Below are 21506 nucleotides of genomic sequence, written 5' to 3'. Positions count from 1 at the left end.
ACACTGCTACAATCTCTCCTGTATGAAGATTACTTCAGCACAGTTTAATACCTCTAAATTTCTATTAAAAAAAAAAAAGAAGAAGGATCATCATCAGATGGTGATATGTAAGTTTTTCACATCTTCCCAGTGAGTCATCAGCTTTCCTTCCATATTTTGTAAATTGTAAAAGAAGTGTCTGTATTCAAATCAACATGGCTCAAAGCCCAGTATAATTATATGACTAAGCATTAACTAAGCACATGGTACTTACCAGTTCTTAGTTATTAGGCCTAATGAATTAAAAGGGATTTTTTTTTATATACTAGGAAAATGCCTATTATTCATTTATCAATTAAATGGATGATCCATTGAGTACAAGTAGGTTCAGACATGTAACATCACATTGCACCAATAATCAAAGCAAGGGAATGATTTGGGGTTTAAAAAACATTTTTTTAAACAGCTTTATTGAGATATAATTCACATTCGATACAATTCCCATGCCATTTAAAATTTACAGTTCAGTGAATTTTAGTATCTTAAGAGAGTTGTGCAACCATATACCATAATTTCAGAGCATTTTCATTACCCTGAAAGGAAATTTTGTACCCCGTAGGCATTTTTTCATAATTTGCCTCTCCCTGCAACACTAGACAACTACTAATCTACCTTTTGTGTGTCTGGATATTTCATGTGAATGTAATCATACAATTTGTGGTCCTTTGTTTTTGACTTCTTTTACTTAGCATGATATTTTCTTTTTTTAATTTTATTGACTTAAAAAATGACAGCAGAATGCATTATAATTCTTATTACACATATATAGCACAATTTTTCATATCTCTGGTTGTATATAAAGTATGTTGACACCAATTTGTGTCTTCATACATGTACTTTGGATAATGATGTCTATCACATTCCACCATCCTTGCTAATCCCCTGTCCCCTCCAAAGAGGCTGATTCATAGTGGAGTGGGAGGGGGAGCATGGGAGGAATAGAAGAACTCTAGATAGGGCAGAGGGGTGGGAGGAAAAGAGAGGGGGCAGGGGGTTAGCAAGGATTTGGGGATTTTTTTTAATCAATAAATATAAAGATACTGACACCTAAACATGTCAGAAATTTTTACAGAAAACTTTTTCTGGTCAAGTTTATTTTTTCTTTAAAAATATTTAATGATCATGTATGAGAAAGTATATGCAAGTATGCTTAGTACTAACAATGTATTAGTTGTAAAAAAAAAAAGGAAGAAAGAAAAAATAAGATCTACCACCTCCATCATTTATCACTCAATAAGCATTTATTAAGCACCTACTGTATATCACCTACTAGAAACACCCTTCCTGAAGGAAAATGTCCATTTGAAAAATCTCTATTGCTCTCCCTTTAATTTGTTAGCTTTACAAAACCAGCGAGGGCCAGGTAAATATTTGTTCACCAATTTTAAACTGTGCCAACACTCAAGGAATTCTTGCATATGCAAAAAGAATAAAGCATGTTAAGAAGACTAAGAAATAATCCTTATTCTATAATTTTTGTCATAAAGATAAGAAAGAAGCAGACAATGACCATATTTCACATTTATTATTTAGATTGTAATGGAAGAGATTTGACAGGCAATGTGTTCGAGTATCCAGTGAGAAAAGCCCAATGTGGAAAAAAAAAAAAATGTCAGTGAGAACTTTTTTTCAAGAGCTTTGGAAAAAAACAATGCTTTTGAATGACTTTGCAATGTAAGGCACAAGCAAAGAAAGTAAATTCTGGTACTGGATTTTCTTGTAACTATAAGCTGCCAAAGCTTCTCAATATTGATAATGTGGTATAAACATCAGAAAGTACAGTTTTTAAATGTGAAAACTCCAAAGGATCACATATCATTAAACTTAATTATTTTGAATGTAATTCTAAGACTATCTAACGTTGAATCAAATTAAGACTTTGCAAAAGAGTATGCCAAGAATGGATGAAATTGCATTTCTCAAAAGATATCTAGTTTTCTGAAATTTTTTTTATAAATCTCTGTACCACGAAATACCAAAGACTACAAGATGTGTTCATGATATCTAGAGTATGTCTAGGCAATGAATTCACCAAGATTCACTATGATAAAAAATGATATAAAATGGGCAGCAGCACATCACATCCATAAATTTAAGATGCATCATTTCTTTTCCTGGTTATTTCCCTATTTGTTCATGTTGTCTTCATTATACTCATAAAACTTGTTTGCTCATGAATCATGATGTTGCTTAAAAAAATCAAAATAAGCCTTCATGGTTCAATATATTCCTTTCACTTTGTCAGTTTTATGCAAGCTGTATAGCAACTGTATGTAAAACAAAATACAATGATGCGAAAAACCACAAAGGTTTATATAAGTAAAATATACTTAGATTTTTTTCCTTAAAAATGTGTAAATAAACACATTTGACTTAAATATGAAGTAGCAATAACTTTTGTTAAAGTTAATTCTTAGCAGCAATAAATTACCTCTAATAATTAACCATAACCTTATTAAAGTAGTTCATTTATTAAGTGCTTTCTAAAAACATGTGTAACTAGTTCCATGTGCCAGAAATATAAAAATGGGTATTTTATCATCATACCAATTAAAAATATCTACCACATACAAAGCTATCATCAACCACAAGTAAGGATACAGTTGCAATGTTTGCATGTAATCTGCTGGAAATGTCATAATCATAAACATGACAGAATTTACATTTCTTTAGAATGGCTTGGAATTTCCATGGTCTGGAATCTCATTAAGGAAAAAAATATCTGGTTTAAAGACCTCTTTCATCATATCACTGTCTTGTTCTACATCTTCAAGTGACTCTCAGAATTTGTCAACTGAAAGCCAAAGTCATTAACTTTCTGGTTATTTTTCAGTCTTTTGTTCTAATTCTCCTTGAGATAAAAATCTTTACTCTAGGGGCTGGGGATAGAGCTCAGTTGTTAGAGTGCTTGCCTTACATGCACAAGGCCCTGGGTTTGATTCCCAGCACCAAAAAGAAAAAAATATATATATTATACAAGAAGGTCTACCCTTCTTCCTGAACCTAGTCTATATTTGTTTTGTACCAGCACTCATCTTTCTCCAGTTCCTAGAGTGCTTCCCATCCTCTTTGAAGGAGAAATAATTGCTCATTTAAGCAATCATTTTACTTTTCTACTGGGAAGCCTGAAAAATTTCCAAAATTACCTTGACAAATGTATCTGCTTTGGTTTGAATATAGTTTGTGCTCTCCAAAACTGTTAAAATGTAATCCTCATTATGCAACATTAAGAGGTTGGACCAAGTGAGACCTCTAAGAGGTGATGAGGGCTCCACACTCATGAATACAATAATTCATTCATGTGATTAAGGGTTGGTTAATGGATTAACTTAGGAGTGGATCTCAGACAAAATCTCTAGTGTGTCTATTCTAAGAACTGGTTTGGCTCAGGCTCTCCTGTTTTCCCCGTCTCTCACCAGGTGATACCCTGCACTGTGTCAGGACTCTGCCAGCAAAAAGACTGTCATTAGGTGTGGCCTCTCAACCTTGAACCATGAGCCAAATTAAATCTCTTTTTAAATAACTTACCTGGACTCTGGTTTTGTGTTATTAGCAACAGAAAATCAACCAAGTCAAGATCATTATGAAATTGATTTTTTGCTATGATTTGATATTTTGCATTCTCATATGTGGTTGATGTTGGTCAATATTCCATAGTTGGTTGAAATGTAGCACAGTTTAGCTTTTCATCATGCACCCTCATTTTCACATCATCATCGTCAGTGTTATTAACTATGTTTACATATTCCTTCAAATTCTAATTTTTGGTCTTAATATTTTCAAAAAGTAATATTATAATTTCTCACCACAGTTGAGAGTGTGCCCATTTATCCCTGTGCTTCTCTCAATTAGGTTTTATTTTGCGTAGTTACTTTATTAGGTATAAAAAGGTCATGGAACTTACATTCAGTTGAATTACGTATTTTATCTGATCTAATGATACATAATTGATGCAAGTGTAACTGCTCAATATTTTAAACTACTGCCTTAAAGCTTATCTTGGTTTTATTAATATTGCTATACCCCCTAAATATTGATTAACATACTTGTTTTTCAGCCTTATGCTGCTCAGTGTTATATCTATTATAAGTAGCATATAGTTGGGTTTTTTAAATACAACTTTACAATGTCCTTTAATAATCTATTTATTGTTTTCACTAATTCTTTAAAAATATTTTCAATGAGTTATTTTATGTTTTCTCTTTCCCCTGTCTTTGTAATACTGTCCCTCTTTCTCTTGTATTAAACTGATCCAGTTTTCTTTAAGTACCTTCCTTCATCCCCTACTCTGGAAGAACCTTTTTATTTGTTGGTATTTCATCTTAGGTTTTAACTGGCATTCTTGACTTAAAAAAAAAAAAATCTTAAAGTAGATGTGATTCTTCATCCCAAAAATGAGGCATGCAAAGTTAATTAATTACATATTTTCTCCTTACAGTCTTCAATTAATATCATTTAACATTTTACTCATTCCTTATTTTAAATTTGTTCAGTGCTTTATTTAACAATCTCAGTTTAAACTTTCATATTCATCAATAAGTTGAAAAACTGCTTTTTGGTCTGGAGATGTAGCTCAATGGTACAATGTGCAGGCAAGAGATTCCAAATTCAAAACACTCTGTTAATCTTTGCTTCTTGCATATCATATCTTCCTAATTTCAACTTTCCGCTTTCTGAAACACATCTATCTTTAATTCTTTCAGTAGATATCCCTGATTACAGCTTTATTCATTGCCTAAAAATGTTTTCATTTTACCTTACTAGATAACTTAGTTTGATATAAAGCTGAAGGAAATTAATTCTCTTCCTTAATAACCCTCAGTATATTTCATTGCCTTAGGTCTGATGTAAAGATTGGTGCAAGTGTAACTGCTCAATATTTTAAAGTAATTTGCAAATTACCTTGGATAAAAAAATTATCTGATTTTCAATGTTTTGATCATAATTTATCATGTAGAAATTTTTTTTATAAATTCTACTTGAAAATTTATACAATTCTCAGTCTGAAATTTCATGATGTTTTTCACTTCTAGAAAATTTGCAGGTATTGCCCCTTCTCCCATTGCCTTTGGCTCATCTGTCTAATCTCTCATTTTTGAATTCCTACTGGATGCACACTGAATACTTGAATGGGGTCCATGTCTCAGAAGGCAACAAACCCTTCTGAAATCTAGTTTACATCCACAAGTCTACCTTCTAGTACTCTAATTCTACATATGGCGGTGTCTAATCAGTTCTTAACCTTCTTCTTTAAAAGCTCTAAAGTCTCCTGCTGTTATTTCCAAAAGAGAAGAAAAGGATAGTCATAAGAAATGATCCAAAAGTAGCTTCTATGAAGTTTGTAGTAATTTTTTAAGCCTGCTTCACATTAAACAAATGTCTGTTTCAAATTATTATTTTAACATTTTTATTTATTTATTTTTATTTTAACTTATTTTTATTAGTATATTAGATGTACATATTAATAGGATTCATTGTGATATTTTCATACATGCATATCATTTATTTATTTATTTATACATGGTGCTGAGGATGGAACCCAATGCCTCATGTGTGCGAGGCAAGTGCTGTACCACTGAGTTACAGCCCCAGCCCAGTTTCAAATTATTTGCTATGCTCTATTTTATCCATATTCAGGATGAATATTATTTTACTTAAAAATAGTTAACAAATAGTAAGATGAGACTTGTTAATTAAAAATAGTCTTGTCATAAACTCTTCCCTTTTGTCTTTAACTTTTCTGTATAAATTGGTTAAAATTTTAACAGGAATTTCAACCTATTCTTTATCTTCCCATCATTTCATTCCTTCTTTTTAGATATATTTATTTCCTTTTGAATCCCTTGGCTTCTTTAGTCACTTTATTTGAAAACTTTATGAATTTTATTAGGCAATATAACTTTTTTACTTATTCCTTTCAAAATACTCCTCAGTAGCTTTATAACTTTGAACATATATTTCTAAATTTAAACTAAGAAAAAAGTCAGAGCAAGCAGTTTTAAGATATAACAAGCAGCAATTTCTCTTTCTCAAGTGCCCTTGAACAATTTCAAAATGGAAATAAATTGAAGTCTTTTATCAATTGAGTCTTCCTTCTGGGCTACATTCTCAGTTTAATAGTATTAGCAATTATCATCCATGCAAGTTATTTTTAACCTACTCTTGTTAGTTTCTTCAAGGGTTAAAAACACATTTTAGCAACTTGATCTGAGATTCTCACTCAAATTAGAAATTAAAACTATACACACTATTTATAATATCTCTCAGCATTTTTTAAAGAGAAATACATAAAAATTCAGAGTTTATTTTACTCATGACAGAAGACATACACAAAAACCTTGCTAGTTATCAATAACATAATTAATGATATTATTAAGTCCAAGAACTTTAATGCAATTTTATCAGGAATAAAGTTCATTTATGTATTTATGTTAACTAAATATTCCTTATAGCATTTTTATTTTAACTTTAAAAAATTTTGTTATTGCTATGTAATTTTTTTATTCATAGGTCTTAGGACTTCCAGTTTTGTGTTTTATCAAATAATCCTTTTAATGAGAATTAAATCAATAACTAGTATTTTAAATAATCTTGCATAGCCTTTATTATTAATTCACTTACATAAACCTATTCTGATTTACTATAGAAAACTTGAACCATCAAATATGAAATATTTTGTACCTAAAATAATTTAGATGAGACAATATCAAGTTATATTTTGATTTAAAACAAATAGTTGGTTGTTAATCCCAATAATCCCTTCTAGAAATAATACAAAATTATTGTAGTCAATTCCAAAATGTTTGATGCCTACAAAAATAAAATTTTTAAGGAAAAGTCACCCAGATAGCTTAACCAAGTCAAAAAATAAGAATTAAAAGATACTGTTATCTCTAACAAATTCTTATAATTTTACTAATTTCTTCTCCAAATAAATTATTTGAAGTAAGATAAGAGATTACTGGAAATTGAACATAGAATTACAACACGTGCCCACACTCAGTATTTACTTGTTATGTATCCACGTAATCTTAGGTTTGGGATTTCCTTCAGCTCGGCAGGTGAAGTAGACAGTGTTTCCTGAGGTTACCTCCACATCTTGGGGCTCAAAAGTAATTCGGGGACTTTCTGCAACAACAACAAAAAATTATTAGTATTTTAAAAAGTTATCTAATTATAGTATTCTAAATTATTGTTGTGAAAATGCTGTAAATAATTTTCTTTCTATGTTAAAGTTTTACAGATCAAACTGCGTTAACCAAGTAACCAAGTAATACACATACCAGTTTACTTATTAGACATATATTTGATTTCAACCTTAGAAGTTTGAGAGTTACTACATAAAAGTAATTTAAGGAAATTTACCTGTATTTTTATAGAGGTAAAACATATTGAACTATTTATGTATAGTTCAATACAATCACGTTTATGGAAAAAGTTTGATTTTTATGGATCAATTTTTCAAACCAAGTACCTGAACTGAGTTTGCAATTTTGTAAGCACTATCCCAAGGCATTAGCTAGCAGACTGTTTAAAATAATTTATAAGAATTTATGCATCTAGATCTCAAATCTAAGCAAAATTACTTATCAATATAAATAAATGATACCATTCTCAATAAGAATTAAGTGGAAAAACATGGGAATATTTGAATCATTTCAATAAGAAAGTGAAGTGATTGATTTTTTAAAAGAATTCAATATTATTAAATTTAAACTATAGAGAACAGTGTAAAAAAGGAATATTCACTTTTTATGGTAATCTTAAATAGTCTTACTTAAGACTTTACTTGAATTTTACCATAAGTTTAGAGATTCAAACCTTTCTAAATGACAAAATTCTTCCTTTTGTAAGTGAATTATTTGAGATTTCTTCTCATTAATGATCATACCTATTATTACATTGCACAGATCTTGAGTAATCTTACCTACTTCGTTTAAGTCCATCTGATCTACGACTTGGCTTGACCCTTTTGACTTTACACATTTGAGTATTTATTTTAAGGAATAATTCATCATCATGTGATGTAACCATGATCAAAGCAGAGAAGGCATTTGAACCTGCATGTTTATGTTTTCAATGAAGCAATTAAAATTAATCAAACACCAAAAAGTACAGATAATCAACTGTGATTGATGCTAAACTGCAGAACAAGGGACACTTTCACAGATTATGAGAAGGAATTTGACGTACCTACCTGTAAGCCCAGGTAGCTGAGTGGAAGGGAGATTGAGTAGAGCCTTTCCAAGTAACTAATACTTAGGAGAGGACTATAAGAAGACAAAGATGTAGAAAAAGAATAGTGTAAAAAAAAAAAAGCAGCATGTGGACAATCCTTGCATGGAGAAAAGGTTTAAGGATTTTCAAAAATGCATGTCATAGCAGCAACACCACCCGGTAAGGGAAGAGGAGAACAAATGGAGGTTGCAGAGGACAACCTGGGGTGCAAAATGGAAATGTGACCTTGGAAGGATGCTGTGCTTTATTTTGAGGTAGGCAGCGATAGAAGGATTATGTGCAGAAGAATGATGTAAGCAAATAAATTTAAAAAAAAAAAAGATTTTTCCAAATAAAACAGAACAAAGAGAGAAAAATGAAAGTTGAGACCTGGGTGAAGACACTTTGTGATCCACACAAAACAACAGTGATGTGAAATACAAATGGTAGTAAAGATGTGACCAACGTGAGAATTACTTGGCCGCAAAGACAAAGTCATTTTTCTTCTCAATTTGACAGAATTAAATTATATCAATTTGATTTTTTAAATTATCTGTTTAGAGACACTTTTTAAATGGCTTTTCAGTGAGAGGATAATAGAAAGCAAATTTCTTCTGTAAGTAAGTCATCTGCATGAATTTCCAAGAAGCTAAATTCCCCTCTCTCCTCTTCTCCCCCACACCCGCATATAAGTATTTATGTTTGTATGTTTTAATTTATTTTCATTTAAAGCTATATGTAGAGATGGATACAGAAATATAGAAACTTTTTAAATAGTTATATCAAAGCTTTAAATGAAAATTAAATGATATACTAAGCAACAATAATCAGTTCTTTACATAAAGCCTGATTATTTTATTAAGGTTTATCTGACTATAAAAATATGCTTATTAAATACAAGATTTACATTACTAAAAAATTTACAGAGAGATAGTAAAACTGATTCTTATTTTCACTTCAGTCATATTCAGGGTCTCATGTACATTTATTGAAGGATATTTTTAGCAATGAATATTAGCAATTATTTGACATAGTTAAGAAACAGAAATTATTCATGTTCAGCACTAAGTGATATTGAAGTGCGATGGAGAGTTTGAGGCTGGACACTACTTCTCTGTATTTTGTCTCTGGAATTAAGTGACCCCCAGGGTCTCTCCCAAACCTTAGTTTCTAATACCACAACTTCTTTAAATAAAAGTGTAGATGATGCAAAGGAAATTGGAAATCCTTTCAACCAAATCCCTTCTAAACATGTTTGATAATGTGCCCTTGCAATTGCAACATCATTTACTAACCTCTGCAGGATAAGGACAACGAAAAAATATATATTTTTTTTAATACTCAGAGAATGTTACGTACCGCAATTAAATTCCTCCACTGTTACTGACGCAACCGGGCGCCCATGGAGTCCTCGGGGGTGGTCACATGTAGCAGCGGCCTGAGTTTGGCCGTTCTGGATATAGCCTTGTAAAAGTTCCCCCAGCCACTTTAAATCACAGTCACAAACCAGAGCATTGGAATCCAGACGCCTGTGCATGCAGGCAAGAATTATAACTGTTAAAAGTGACCATTAATTTCTATGATGAATCTTTCATTTGAAAATATTTAATTTTCTCTAATTTACCATATCACTCATGTCTCAACTCTAGGATCTCTAGTTACCAATAGACACATTTTAAGAATTGCTTACTTAACAAAAATTCCCTGCATGAAGAAATGATTAACGTTTGAGGAAATGGAAGTGTTTATTACCCTGATTTGATCATTACCAAAGCACTGTCCACATATATAGAATTTTACTGCACCCATAAATATATACAAATATTATGTCTCCATAAAAATAATAATAAAAAAGAAGTGCTTACTTAATTGCATATATCGCACAAATCCAAGTTAAGACTTGAAAAGCAACTTCCACCGTACATACAATATATTAATTACAAATTATTAATTGTGGGATGAACTGTAATTATTTGTTTTAGAGAAAATTAAGAAAAGTATTGAAATGTTAGAGTTTGTTTCTATGATAAAGAGCAAAAACTATGACTTGATGGTGATATTTCAACTTTTTCATGGAGATTACTTAAATATTAGAGGCTCCATTGGCTCAAAGGAGGTTTATCAATGTATTTTTATGTAAGATTCATGCAGCTGCCCAGCTGACTCCTTCTTTGTGTGTATGTGTGTGTTGGGGGGGGGGGGTTTCGGGTAGTGGGGATAGAACCCAGGGGTGCTCTAGTATTGAGCCATTTCACCAGTCCTGTTTTGTTTTTTCGTTTTGTTTAATTGTGAACCAGTCTCACTAAGTTGCTTAAACTGGCCTGGAACTTGAGATTCTCCTGCCTCAGTCTCTGGAATTGCTGGAAATACCAGCATGCGCCAGGTACCTGACCTTCTTATCTTTTGTAAACCTCCTTAGCATCTGCATGGATAAGCCTGTATTCTCTAAAGGACAGAAACTGAACATTTTGTGATATTTCTTCACCTAGACACACAAGTTTCTCACTTTTGTCAAGTTTTACATATTTTTTAATCCTTTCTAGCATGTTTTACTCAGGAAATAAAATTGATAGGTAGCCAAAGAGATTGATTATATACATCTTCATTCTTTTCAAAAGATGTAGAACAAGATGTAAACCCAGATATGATAAATTCTCCTTCTATTCCTTCCCAAAAAATTAAAAAGGGAATTTGTCTAAAAGGAATTCTGACCTCCTCCTATGGAAGTAATCAGGTTGGTCACTCAATGAAAGAAAACTCTAATGAAATAAGGATAATATGAATGTATTTAGGATAGGGAGGAGGCCTGTTATGAGGCTGAATATCTCTACCATAAGGATGTGTTCTACAAGTCTGAAGCAGAATAGAAAATATTGATTTTTTAATAACTTTTAATCAGGATTACACATGTACAAAAAGTTGTTTAAAAATGTGGGAAAACAAACAAAAATGAAATCTATAGGAATCAATATGAAAATTAAATAAAAGATCACCTAGTATTAATTTAGGAATTTGCATTAATATAAAGTTACTGGAACAAACAAACCTGAAATTAAAAAAAAACATGATATATTCTAGATTTAGAATTTAGAATATTTTTTAAAATATGTCTTCATTTTAATGAATTTAAGGGAAACTTAATATAATGACAGGTCTGTGGAATGTACTATAGATGATTGGTTCCTAAGATTGTTATATTTATTTAAATTTTATTATAGTACACTGAAAAAATAGCTGTTCAGTAGTTTTAAAATGCTAACGTCAAGGGAAAAAATTCACACTCACTGAAAAATTAATGGTACAGCTATTATTTGCCTAATATTTCCAACAAGACTTCAAACAAAACTGAGAAAATAAAGCTATAGCTATAATAGAGAGTGTTTTCAGCCTTGTCCTGAGTAATATATGCGTAAAATATTAGACCAGCCCTTATTCAAGGATGCATTGTTGGTTTAGTGTCCTTGGTTGTTCCTTGTTACCAACTGATTTATTTTATCAGCTGCTTCATTAAAAAGCATCTATTTCGGCATTATTGTGTCCAAAGTGCACATTTGCATTTCAAGTTTAATTTCTGGTAATTTTATTAAAGGTAGTCTACCATCATATATTAAAGAGTATGCCTTTACTTTCAATATCAACATGACATTGCTCTGAGTTGAACACAGCAAGGATGTTGATATAAATCCTTTGGGAGCATCGCAGGCATAGGACCTTAACATTCCAGAATGTTCCATTCTCAGAAGTCATCACTGCTGACTTAGTGACTCTCCACTAGTCAATGATCACACTTCTTAGGTATCCTTACATCTGCGTGTTTTGTAACAACTGAGCTCAGGATTTAGTATCTTCTTATATTACTGTCCACTTCAGTTAAGATATTCATCCATAAACTGAAACCAAAAAATAAGTGAAACCACCATATGTATATTTTCATTTACCAGTTTAAAAACTCCTTTTATACTTAGAAAATATTTAACATAGTACTAGAACTATACTTTTCTATGCTAATCTTTTGGGGAGACCCTTTGTAAATAGAGTATTTACAAACTTATAATGAAAAAGCATTTTTTTAAAATGCTGTGCCTTAATTTATGGTAACATTTTCAATTTGAAAAAAATCTATAGAATAAATTAATGAGAAAGATGGTTTTTACTAACCTATATTAGACTACACTAAGTGCTGTAATATACTATGTTAAAATCATTACCATTTTATTACTTTCCATTTTAAAAGTGTTCTTCCATCAAATATTACACCAAGAATAATAAAACATAATTTCCTTCTGACAGTATTCAATCAAGGATCACAAGACTAAAATTCACTTGGCAAAGGTAAAAAGGTGCCCAGTATATTAATATTTTCTGCTTGAAAATACAATAATATATCACTTGTACTTACATAATTGCTCATACTTAAAGATCTCAAAACACTTTTAAGGCATTCTATCAATGTTTATAGTATGCCTGTAAGAAACATTGTGAAATATAGATGGAGAGACCAATGCCAGGGGACTTCCACTAGGTCAAACCCAGGATGAAGTGGTGATTGTCAAATATGACTCTTGCTGGTTTCGCTAAGGGACACCCCCCAACTCCCATCCCGGCACTACTGGTGATTGACATTCCCCAGTTGTTGATGAACTTCACTGTTGAAAGTGGAATTTATTTGTTAGTACGTATAGCTCATTTATTAAGTGCCTATCACTCTCCTGTTTATGTTTTTCTCATCTAAATCATAGTCTGGGTAGGACACACTTTTGAGGAATTGGGATAACTAGATGCTAGTGTTCACCTTGTCTCAGAATGATCAGGATTTTGTGAATCCTGGAGCAATTTGCTCAGATCATCTGTATGTCAGTTTTCTATTCATAAAAGTAGATCATCAATATGACATACTAACAAAAATTACTTTAAAACATTTTAAATAAATACAGTGCAAATATGTAAAATACTGGTACACCCCTGTTAGTAGGGTCTCCCTCAGCCACTTGCTTACTAACATTTACTTTTGCACATATGTTCCAGCAATGGAGTGAATGCAGTCTTTAAAAAAAAAAAATGCAAGAAGTTGGAACAGAAAAGCCGCTACTAAGAAAGAATAATAGGAAGGTATTAAGAAAAGCTAAGGGATTTAGCACTTCAAGACTTTCTGAGCATCTTAGAAGCCAAGAATGAGACTCAGGTAGAAACCTATGTAGACAAGAGGCATTATAATTGCAAATATATGACAGTGACTCTAACTGTAAGTGATATCACAAATCTAACAAAGGGAAAAATGGCAAGTTAAAAATAAAACACAATTTTCTCCCACCCCCCAAACTGAAGCATCCTATCGGTGTTACAAAATGTCTTGGTACTTTGCATTTCCCACACACGATTAAAAAGCAAGAATAAATAAGTGTGTTATTCCAAATGCTTGTGATACAACCAGTTCTGACAAGTAGGAAAACATTGATCAAAATAAAGAGAGTCATCAATCAAAGCCTTTTGTGGGTTTGAACACAAAGGACACAGCCCAAAAATGATGAGGCAGCATTGTGTGTGTGTGGCTGCTATGAGAAGTGCCAAGGATATCATCAGCAGTATGGACTTGAAGAAATGAGGTAGGAGTGGATGCACTGTCCTCTTGATTATTAATTATTCTTTAAGTTCACAGATTACAAGAATTGTTTCTAGACTGGAATCAAATGCAAATTTATGTTCCTCGGGGTTCTGATTTTTTACTTAATCTTAACATCCCCTTTACTCATGAACCTGTATCAAGGTACACCCTATCAGAAGAGCCACTGCCACAAAACTGGCCTCCAAGGAAGGTAACTGAGAGCGTGAATTTTCCACTCTGTATTCACCAGCTGGTATCTGGGGAGCAGCGAGTCGAGTCTGTCCTTCACCCCATCACTAGAACTTATGTCTGTGTACTGAGGGAACAAAATAACAAAAATAAAACATTATCAGTGCAAGAGTACACACAGAAGAGGGTGAAGAGAGGGCAGAAAAGTGGTTCACATGGGAAGGTAGAAAGTGAGGCAAAGTGGAAGACAGACAGGAGCAGGAAAGCCTCTGGAGTGGGGAACCATCAGAAGATTGGGAATTTTGTCTCATTCTATTTAATGTGGGAGTAAATGCCCTGGACTGATAATTTTATGTGCAACAAGGGAAAACTGAAGCCTCAGTGCAGGAGTCGGACTGTCTATGGTATATCTCACATCTCTTTTTTTTGTAATAAAAACTTAAAGGAAAAGAAAAGTCTTGAGAGTCTTTCGATTTGGCCAGCAAGGAAATTGACCAGTGAGGAAAACTTCTATCTTCAATATTCCTTTTGAATGTCACTTCTAAGGGAATACATGAAATCTCAGCTCAGTAGACTATCTGGGTCTTCTTTCACTCTGCAGTTCAAAAAAAAAAAAAACCCATTTTCTCCTTAATACACTAGAATTGCAGTGATCTTTCACAGCAGAAGGAAGCAAAGCTGATCGTTGTTTAGGATTTATTTATTTCGGAGAAAATTACAAGTTTTTTTTTGTTTTCATGGGTTTGCTCTTACTTACAGTCTTTTTAATGAATCCAGATGAGAAAAGCTCCCAGCTGGGATTGTAGATAATTTGTTGTTATGCAAAAATCTGAAGAAAAAAAAAAGATAAGTTTCAGTCACCACATAGTAACAATAAGCCTGGGAAACAAAACATTGTTTTTTTTTCTTTTTAACCTAATTGTAAAATCAATTTTTCAAAATTTTATTAGTGCATTATATTTTGATATTTTATTAGTACATTATATTTTATTAGTGCATTATAGTTACACTTAGTAGAGGGGTTCATTGTGACATATTCATCAATGAATATACCATAATTTTCTTCATTTCATTTCTTGGTACTTCCCCTTTTTTCCCCTCCTCCCTCTCCTTGACCTCCTCCCTCTACTTCACTTATCTTCCTTCAATTTACTTTTTTAATTACCACATTTACAGTTATACATAAAAGTGGGATTCACAGTGATATATTCATACATGCACATAGCATAATTTGGTTAATTTCATTCTGCAGTTCCAGTACTTTAAAAAAAAAATATTCCAATGAGAAAGAACAAACAGAAAACAAAATGTCAATTATGTAATCATTTCTTCTTAAGTATACACCATTATACATGTATTTTCTCATCTGTGGTCTTTTGAATCTGTTACTTTGTTTACAGATGTTAAACACAAATTCATAAAAATAAATAAGCATGCAAGAAATCAAGGCAAATAAAAAATGTTTCATCTTCAGTAAACAATGTATATACTTATTAAATCATCACATTGTACAAATTGAATATATGCGATATATTTTTGCCAATTAAATTTTTAATAACAAATGGATGGCACAATAAAAAATATATGATAGCAGACGTCTGCAAATGATCCGTGACTAACTAGATCCTGTTGATGCCAGCACTTGGCCTGTGTTTCAGCTTCCTGGCCAACCATAGTTTTGCTTAATGAGAGGCCCATTTGGTGTGGCAGAACTTGTTGGCTCAGCCAGTCATTCACTTGTTAGCTCTCAAATCATGCCCACATACTGACACCCAGGGCAGTACTGCAGAGGAATGCATGTCCCCGGCTCCTGTGCCCTTGAGAAGTGGTAAGGATGGCTGGAGGTAGAGGAGACCCAGGCTGCAGTATTCCTTTTCTCTCTTTACACCTAGACAGTCCTGCAGTGGTTTGAGCTTCCTTCATTCTGTCTTTACCATAGCACCTCCTCCCAGGACTAGAAAGTTTATGGTTATAGAAGGAACCAGCTAGAGCCCATGTGGTCAATATGACCATTAAATGCATGTTCAACAAATATCACATATATGAACAGGGTGGAGGGTGGGAAATGTTCCTTGCAAAATAGAGCAAAAATGCATACCATTTCTCGTGAGACGAAAGGAAACAAATCATATCTTATCTAGAAAATTTTAGCAATTAGTCATCTCCAGCCTTTGCATGAGTCCTACTCCCAGCCTAGTATCCTTATCTCAAAGTTAAATGAGGTCACTTGGGCACATTTTCTTATCTCTGCTACGTTTTTTGGACTTATCTTGGCTATTTTACAGGTTAGAGGTGAAAGTAAAAAGGAATAAACTGGAGTCAAACTCTTCTGGTTCTGGAAATTTGAATTTCCATTGATGCATCTGCAAAGGAAATAGTTTCCTCTGAATATGCCTGTATGGATTTCTTATACTCATCTTTACATGCCCTGCCCAATTCACCAAATTCAGAATCAGTGACTATAGAAGAAATTGTAAGATAAAGATGGTCAAATACACCCTCTCCTTGGGTAAGCTGCCCTGAGGCTCCCTAAACCTCTACATCAACTAGATCTGACTTTCAGATGCATATCCAGCTCTGCATTGTTCAATTTAGCGAGAACTCTGCTAAGTCAGTTTAAGCAGAACCCCTACTTGTGACAAATGACCAAATTTTTCATCCTTCACTATCTCTCAAGTAAGATCTGATCACCATATGCTCCTTAAGCACAAGTGACACTGATTTTTTTTTCCTTTAACAATTGATGTCATGTTGTAATTCTTTTTCTACCACAAGCCCTAATCCCTATGCCATTTCTTTATTCCAAGGAATATTGGAACACAGTTTCATGATGGAGAAATAGCTTGTAGAATATTGCAGTTGAGGGCAATTTACATAAACTTACAATTTACATACTTTATTTTTGCTAATCTGTATTGTTTCCTTATTTTACAAGTAGTGTAGGTCTATGTGACAAAAAAAGGCCTCTGCAAATATGTTTAAAAGCCTGAAAATTGTGTCAATAGTCACAGATTGAAAAATGTTATGTATTTTCAAAGTCAAGTAGACCAGAAATAATTGTTTAAGAAGCGAATCACAAGAAAAGCAAAACATTTCCATCATCACAGAGACTTGAAGCAAGGTATGTAAATATTGAAAATCACTGTTGAACTTTTTTCCAAATATTACACAAGTCATGACTAGTTATCCAAATTAATATTTTTCAATATTTAGTTTATATCATACATATTATAATTTCCAAATAAAGGATTATTCCTCTTGGGGTTTGTTTTGTAACTCTTTCTTCCCAATCAGATTAATTTATCTAAGCCTCAGTTTCTTTATCTATAAAATAAGAATTTTTATAATAACAAGTATCATTATTTTTCTCCAAGAATATTATCTCAGTTGCAATACTAAAAATAGTAGTATTGTCTCAACAGTCCTATTCATTAAAGGCACAAAAAGGAATGCTCGTTCGTTTGTTCTTTCTTTCTTTCTTTCTTTCTTTCTTTCTTTCTTTCTTTCTTTCTTTCTTTCTTTCTTTCTTTCTTTTTTCTTTTCTTTCTTTTTCCTGCTTTCTTCTTTTCAAGTTCCCTGAAGTTAATCAAAACAGTTCTGAAGGGTATTTGTTAAAGCCTGCTTATAGAATCACTTTGAGTGTTTGATTGCTTTATTCCCAACAATAACCTAAAAAGCACTTCTTGTATTGAAAATATTATATAGTTATTTGCTATGAATGTCTTTTTTTAAAAATGCTTTGTCAAAAAATACATATTTTAGCAGTATCTGTAGTAGAGAATTTATTACAAAGATCTTTCTTTCCTGTAACAAAACTATATATGTCATCAAAAAAAGCCAAGTGATGAATAAGTTTTCCCCATTAATATTCTAAAAAAGAGAAAGCAAATCTGCCTGAGGTTTAAGTTAATGTTCCAAGACAGCTTCCACAAAAAAATCCAGAAAATTTCTAAAAAGTAGAGAAAACGTCCTGTTCAGTTCTTACTTGAGAAATATTCTTGGAAAGGACCTGGCTTTCATGAGGAGAATACTTATTTAATAAAGAAAACATTTTCCACTCTGGCTGTCTCCATACCCGTGATGGCACTGAAGAGCCTCAAGCCATGTGTTCATTGGAGTGTGTACTCAAGAGTCATGTGAGTCATGTGAGCTCTTTCTGGGTACAAAATACCCAGGCTTTACTTCTTCTTCATGTACTTTTTATGCTTTTTTAAAAGTTGAATCAATGAAGACTCTTAAAGATGACTGGAAAGTATAAAGTATTGATTGGTATTGTTAATGGGCACATGAAAGAGAAACACAAGGGACTATCTTTGCCAACAGTGTCCACAGCCATACCAATATAAAATTTGAAAATGGTGGTCAGAGATAAATGATATTGTTATAATATTCTGTAATACTTATCATGAATTATTAGTCCCAAAAGTCAAAATTCTGTAATTTTTAACATACTTTAATATACTACTTTAATTGCTGCTTATGTATCAAACTCTAAAAAACAGTTCAACATGGATCCATAAGATGTGTGTAAATGCTTTTGTTTGGCAATAGAATAATAAATGGTATATCACGTTTCAAGATAAGGCTTATCTATTATAGAAAAAAAATTTGGTATCGGTGTGGCACCTCCATTGAAAAGAAAGTTCCCATACAAGTGTTAGGCACTGATATATATGCATGTAACAAGAGGTGGATTGAGGTTTTAATAACATAATTTAATTTTAGTATTTATAAATCATTCAGCAAACATATTTCAAGGTTATAAGGAAAAGAATTCTAGTTCAAATTGTGAACTAGATATACAAATTTGCCTCAGATCTTTCAAGACTCTACTTTGGTAATAGCCAGGAGGAGGGTCAATACAAATAAATAAACCCATAAATAATCAGAATACAAATGTTGATAGTAACCCCAGATAAGATATTTCAGCAAATTCTGGGAATAATATTTCTGGGACAGTGTTGATAAATGAAATAGGCAAAGCTCCAACCCAGAGAATACTATGAGGCAGGAACAATGTAATTGTTTTGATCCAGAGACACTAAAGAGTTGAGGCAGAAAGACAAGAATGAGAAGAGGGATTGAAAACACAGGGAATCATTAAACACATGAATGGAGAAGTACAGTTACTCAGACACTACCACCCTTTATAGGATACCAACTTCCTAGAGGAAAAATATATGTGTGATTTGTGTGTGTGTGTGTGTGTGTGTGTGTGTGTGAGAGAGAGAGAGAGAGAGAGAGAGAGAGAGAGAGAGAGAGAGATTTTTTTTCCTTCTCTAGGGAAATTGATCAGATTGACAGAAGAAATGAATTCTGTGTAAGAGTTAGAACTCAAGAGAAAGCCTTCTTCATTCTAACATTTTAGGAAGATGAAGAGATAAATCTACCATTTTTCACCCAGTTGACCAAACTAAAATTCCCACCAAAGGGTAAATTGTGTAAGAAACAAACAGACCTACCTAGAGACAGGTAAAAACTCACCTTACCTGGCCAATAGTGTTAATAAAGAACTAAGCATCACAAGAGGTTATTCAGGAGAGAAATAAATAAACAAACAAACAAATAAAATGAACCTAACCCTAGGGAAAAAAATAAATTCAAAGAATTTTTTAAATAGTAACAGAACAGATTATGATTAATAGACTCAGAGATCTGAATATATAGTAGACCTATAAAAAAAGAGTGATATCCATGGAACAGGAATAAGTAGGAAACAGGAAAGAGCTCTTTTGAATTACAATATGATTAAAATGACATTAAAATTTGGTTATGAAATTAAGAACTTATGTCAGATTATGAAGCCAAATGACAATTAATCAACATTATGAAATGAAAGATAAAAGATATAGAAACCCAGAGAGTCTAATATTTATTTAAGAAGCTACTAAGAGAAGAGACAGAAAGAATGAAGAAGAAAACTAGTCAAATATATAAAGAGAAGCGCTTAAAACTGTAAATGGACTTGAGTCTACAATTGAAAGAACACATGCAATACCTAGCCCAATAACTGAAAAAAAAATCTTTCTTTGATTTAAATATACAAAATTTCAAAATACAAAAAAAATGAATAGAAAACTTTTGAAACTCCTTGCACAATAAATTTATTTTCTATAGAATAAATAAAAACATAACCTGCTGGAAGAAATAGAACAGTTGAAAACTGTGACCAGAGGAAACCATTTTTGAACTTAAAATTTTATACCAGGTAAATTGTCAATTAAGTATGAAGAAAGAACCCACATATCTCCAAGTATTAAGGATAATCAGTGCTTTCTTTTTTTTTCTTTTTTTTTAATTTTTTATTTATTTTTTTTTATTGGTTGTTCACAACATTACAAAGCTCTTGACATATCATACTTCAAACAATAGTTTCAAGTGAGTTAAGAGACCCTCATTGTTATAAAAAACTACATAAAAGAGGTTGTGAGGGGAATTGGAAGAAAAATAAAGAGAGAAATGAATTACAGTAGATGGGATAGAAAGAGAAGATGGGGGGGAGGGGGATAGTAGAGGATAGGAAAGGTAGCAGAATACATCAGTCACTAGTATGGCATTATGTAAAAATGTGAATGTGTAACCTATGTGATTCTGCAATCTGTATTTGGGGTAAAAATGGGAGTTCATAACTCACTTGAATCAGTGCTTTCCCTTAAGCCCTTTCATACAAAATTGCTTAAGTATGCACAACAGCAGAATAAAGAAGTAAACCAAGAAAAAAGAAGAACAACACTAGAAACCATGGGCTCAAACCATGGTGAATAGGCTGAAAAATGTCAGGTGGGTGACATTAGTTAGAGAAAAGCCAGTTCAAATTAGAAGACTGGGATCTTTGGTAGAAAAAGGAGACTGTGTGGTTTGTATAATTTGGCAATATATAAAAAATGTAAAGATTCTGCAAAGGCACATAATGTATTTTAAAACATATTAATTAATATAGTTAGAATGTTCAAGGAAAGCAACAATCTGTAAAAAAAAAAAATTACCATCCTAATCTGAAGCAAGCACAAAGAACATTAAATACTTTAAAATATATGAGAACAGAAAATTAATTTTCTTTTTGTAAAGAAAGGTATTTTTGAAGCAGTCATATTTATGATATTTATATTTAGAAATGAAATCATAGCAAAGTTGCTGATTCTATAATACATTGGTTAAAATGTATATGTGTGAGTGTACGTAATATATGTATATATAATGTATAGTCAATACATGTATTTACTTTTTAATTTTTAAGAGAGGATATATGGTCAACAAAAGGAAGTTTAATTATAGTTGCAGATAGGATAAACATGCTAAATATTTAAATCTCAAAATAATAATAATAATAATATATTTAACAGAAAGCACATGTGGAAGAGGAAGAAAAAAATGACAGAAAGCAGATAAGATTAGTCATCTAAAAAATTTAAAAGGAAAATCAAGAGAGGCTACCAAAATAATCAGTGCAAGAATTAGA

At 32.1% G+C, this 21506-nt stretch overlaps 1 protein-coding gene across 1 annotated transcript in view; it reads right to left on the bottom strand.

Moving 5' to 3' along the window:
- The window catches only part of Pxdnl (peroxidasin like), a 439633-nt gene that overhangs the window by 126074 nt on the left and 292053 nt on the right, over nucleotides 1-21506 (bottom strand). The window contains exons 6-8 of the mRNA XM_078017185.1: nucleotides 14805-14876; nucleotides 9616-9785; nucleotides 7050-7167 (exon numbers count right to left, since the gene is read on the bottom strand). Of these exons, the coding sequence (XP_077873311.1) occupies nucleotides 7050-7167; nucleotides 9616-9785; nucleotides 14805-14876 (360 nt within the window). The remainder of the gene's footprint in view (nucleotides 1-7049; nucleotides 7168-9615; nucleotides 9786-14804; nucleotides 14877-21506) is intronic.

The sequence above is a fragment of the Ictidomys tridecemlineatus genome, chromosome 7, assembly GCF_052094955.1.
Source record: "Ictidomys tridecemlineatus isolate mIctTri1 chromosome 7, mIctTri1.hap1, whole genome shotgun sequence".
Lineage (NCBI taxonomy): Eukaryota > Metazoa > Chordata > Mammalia > Rodentia > Sciuridae > Ictidomys > Ictidomys tridecemlineatus.
This window is presented reverse-complemented; position numbering and strand designations above follow the sequence as displayed.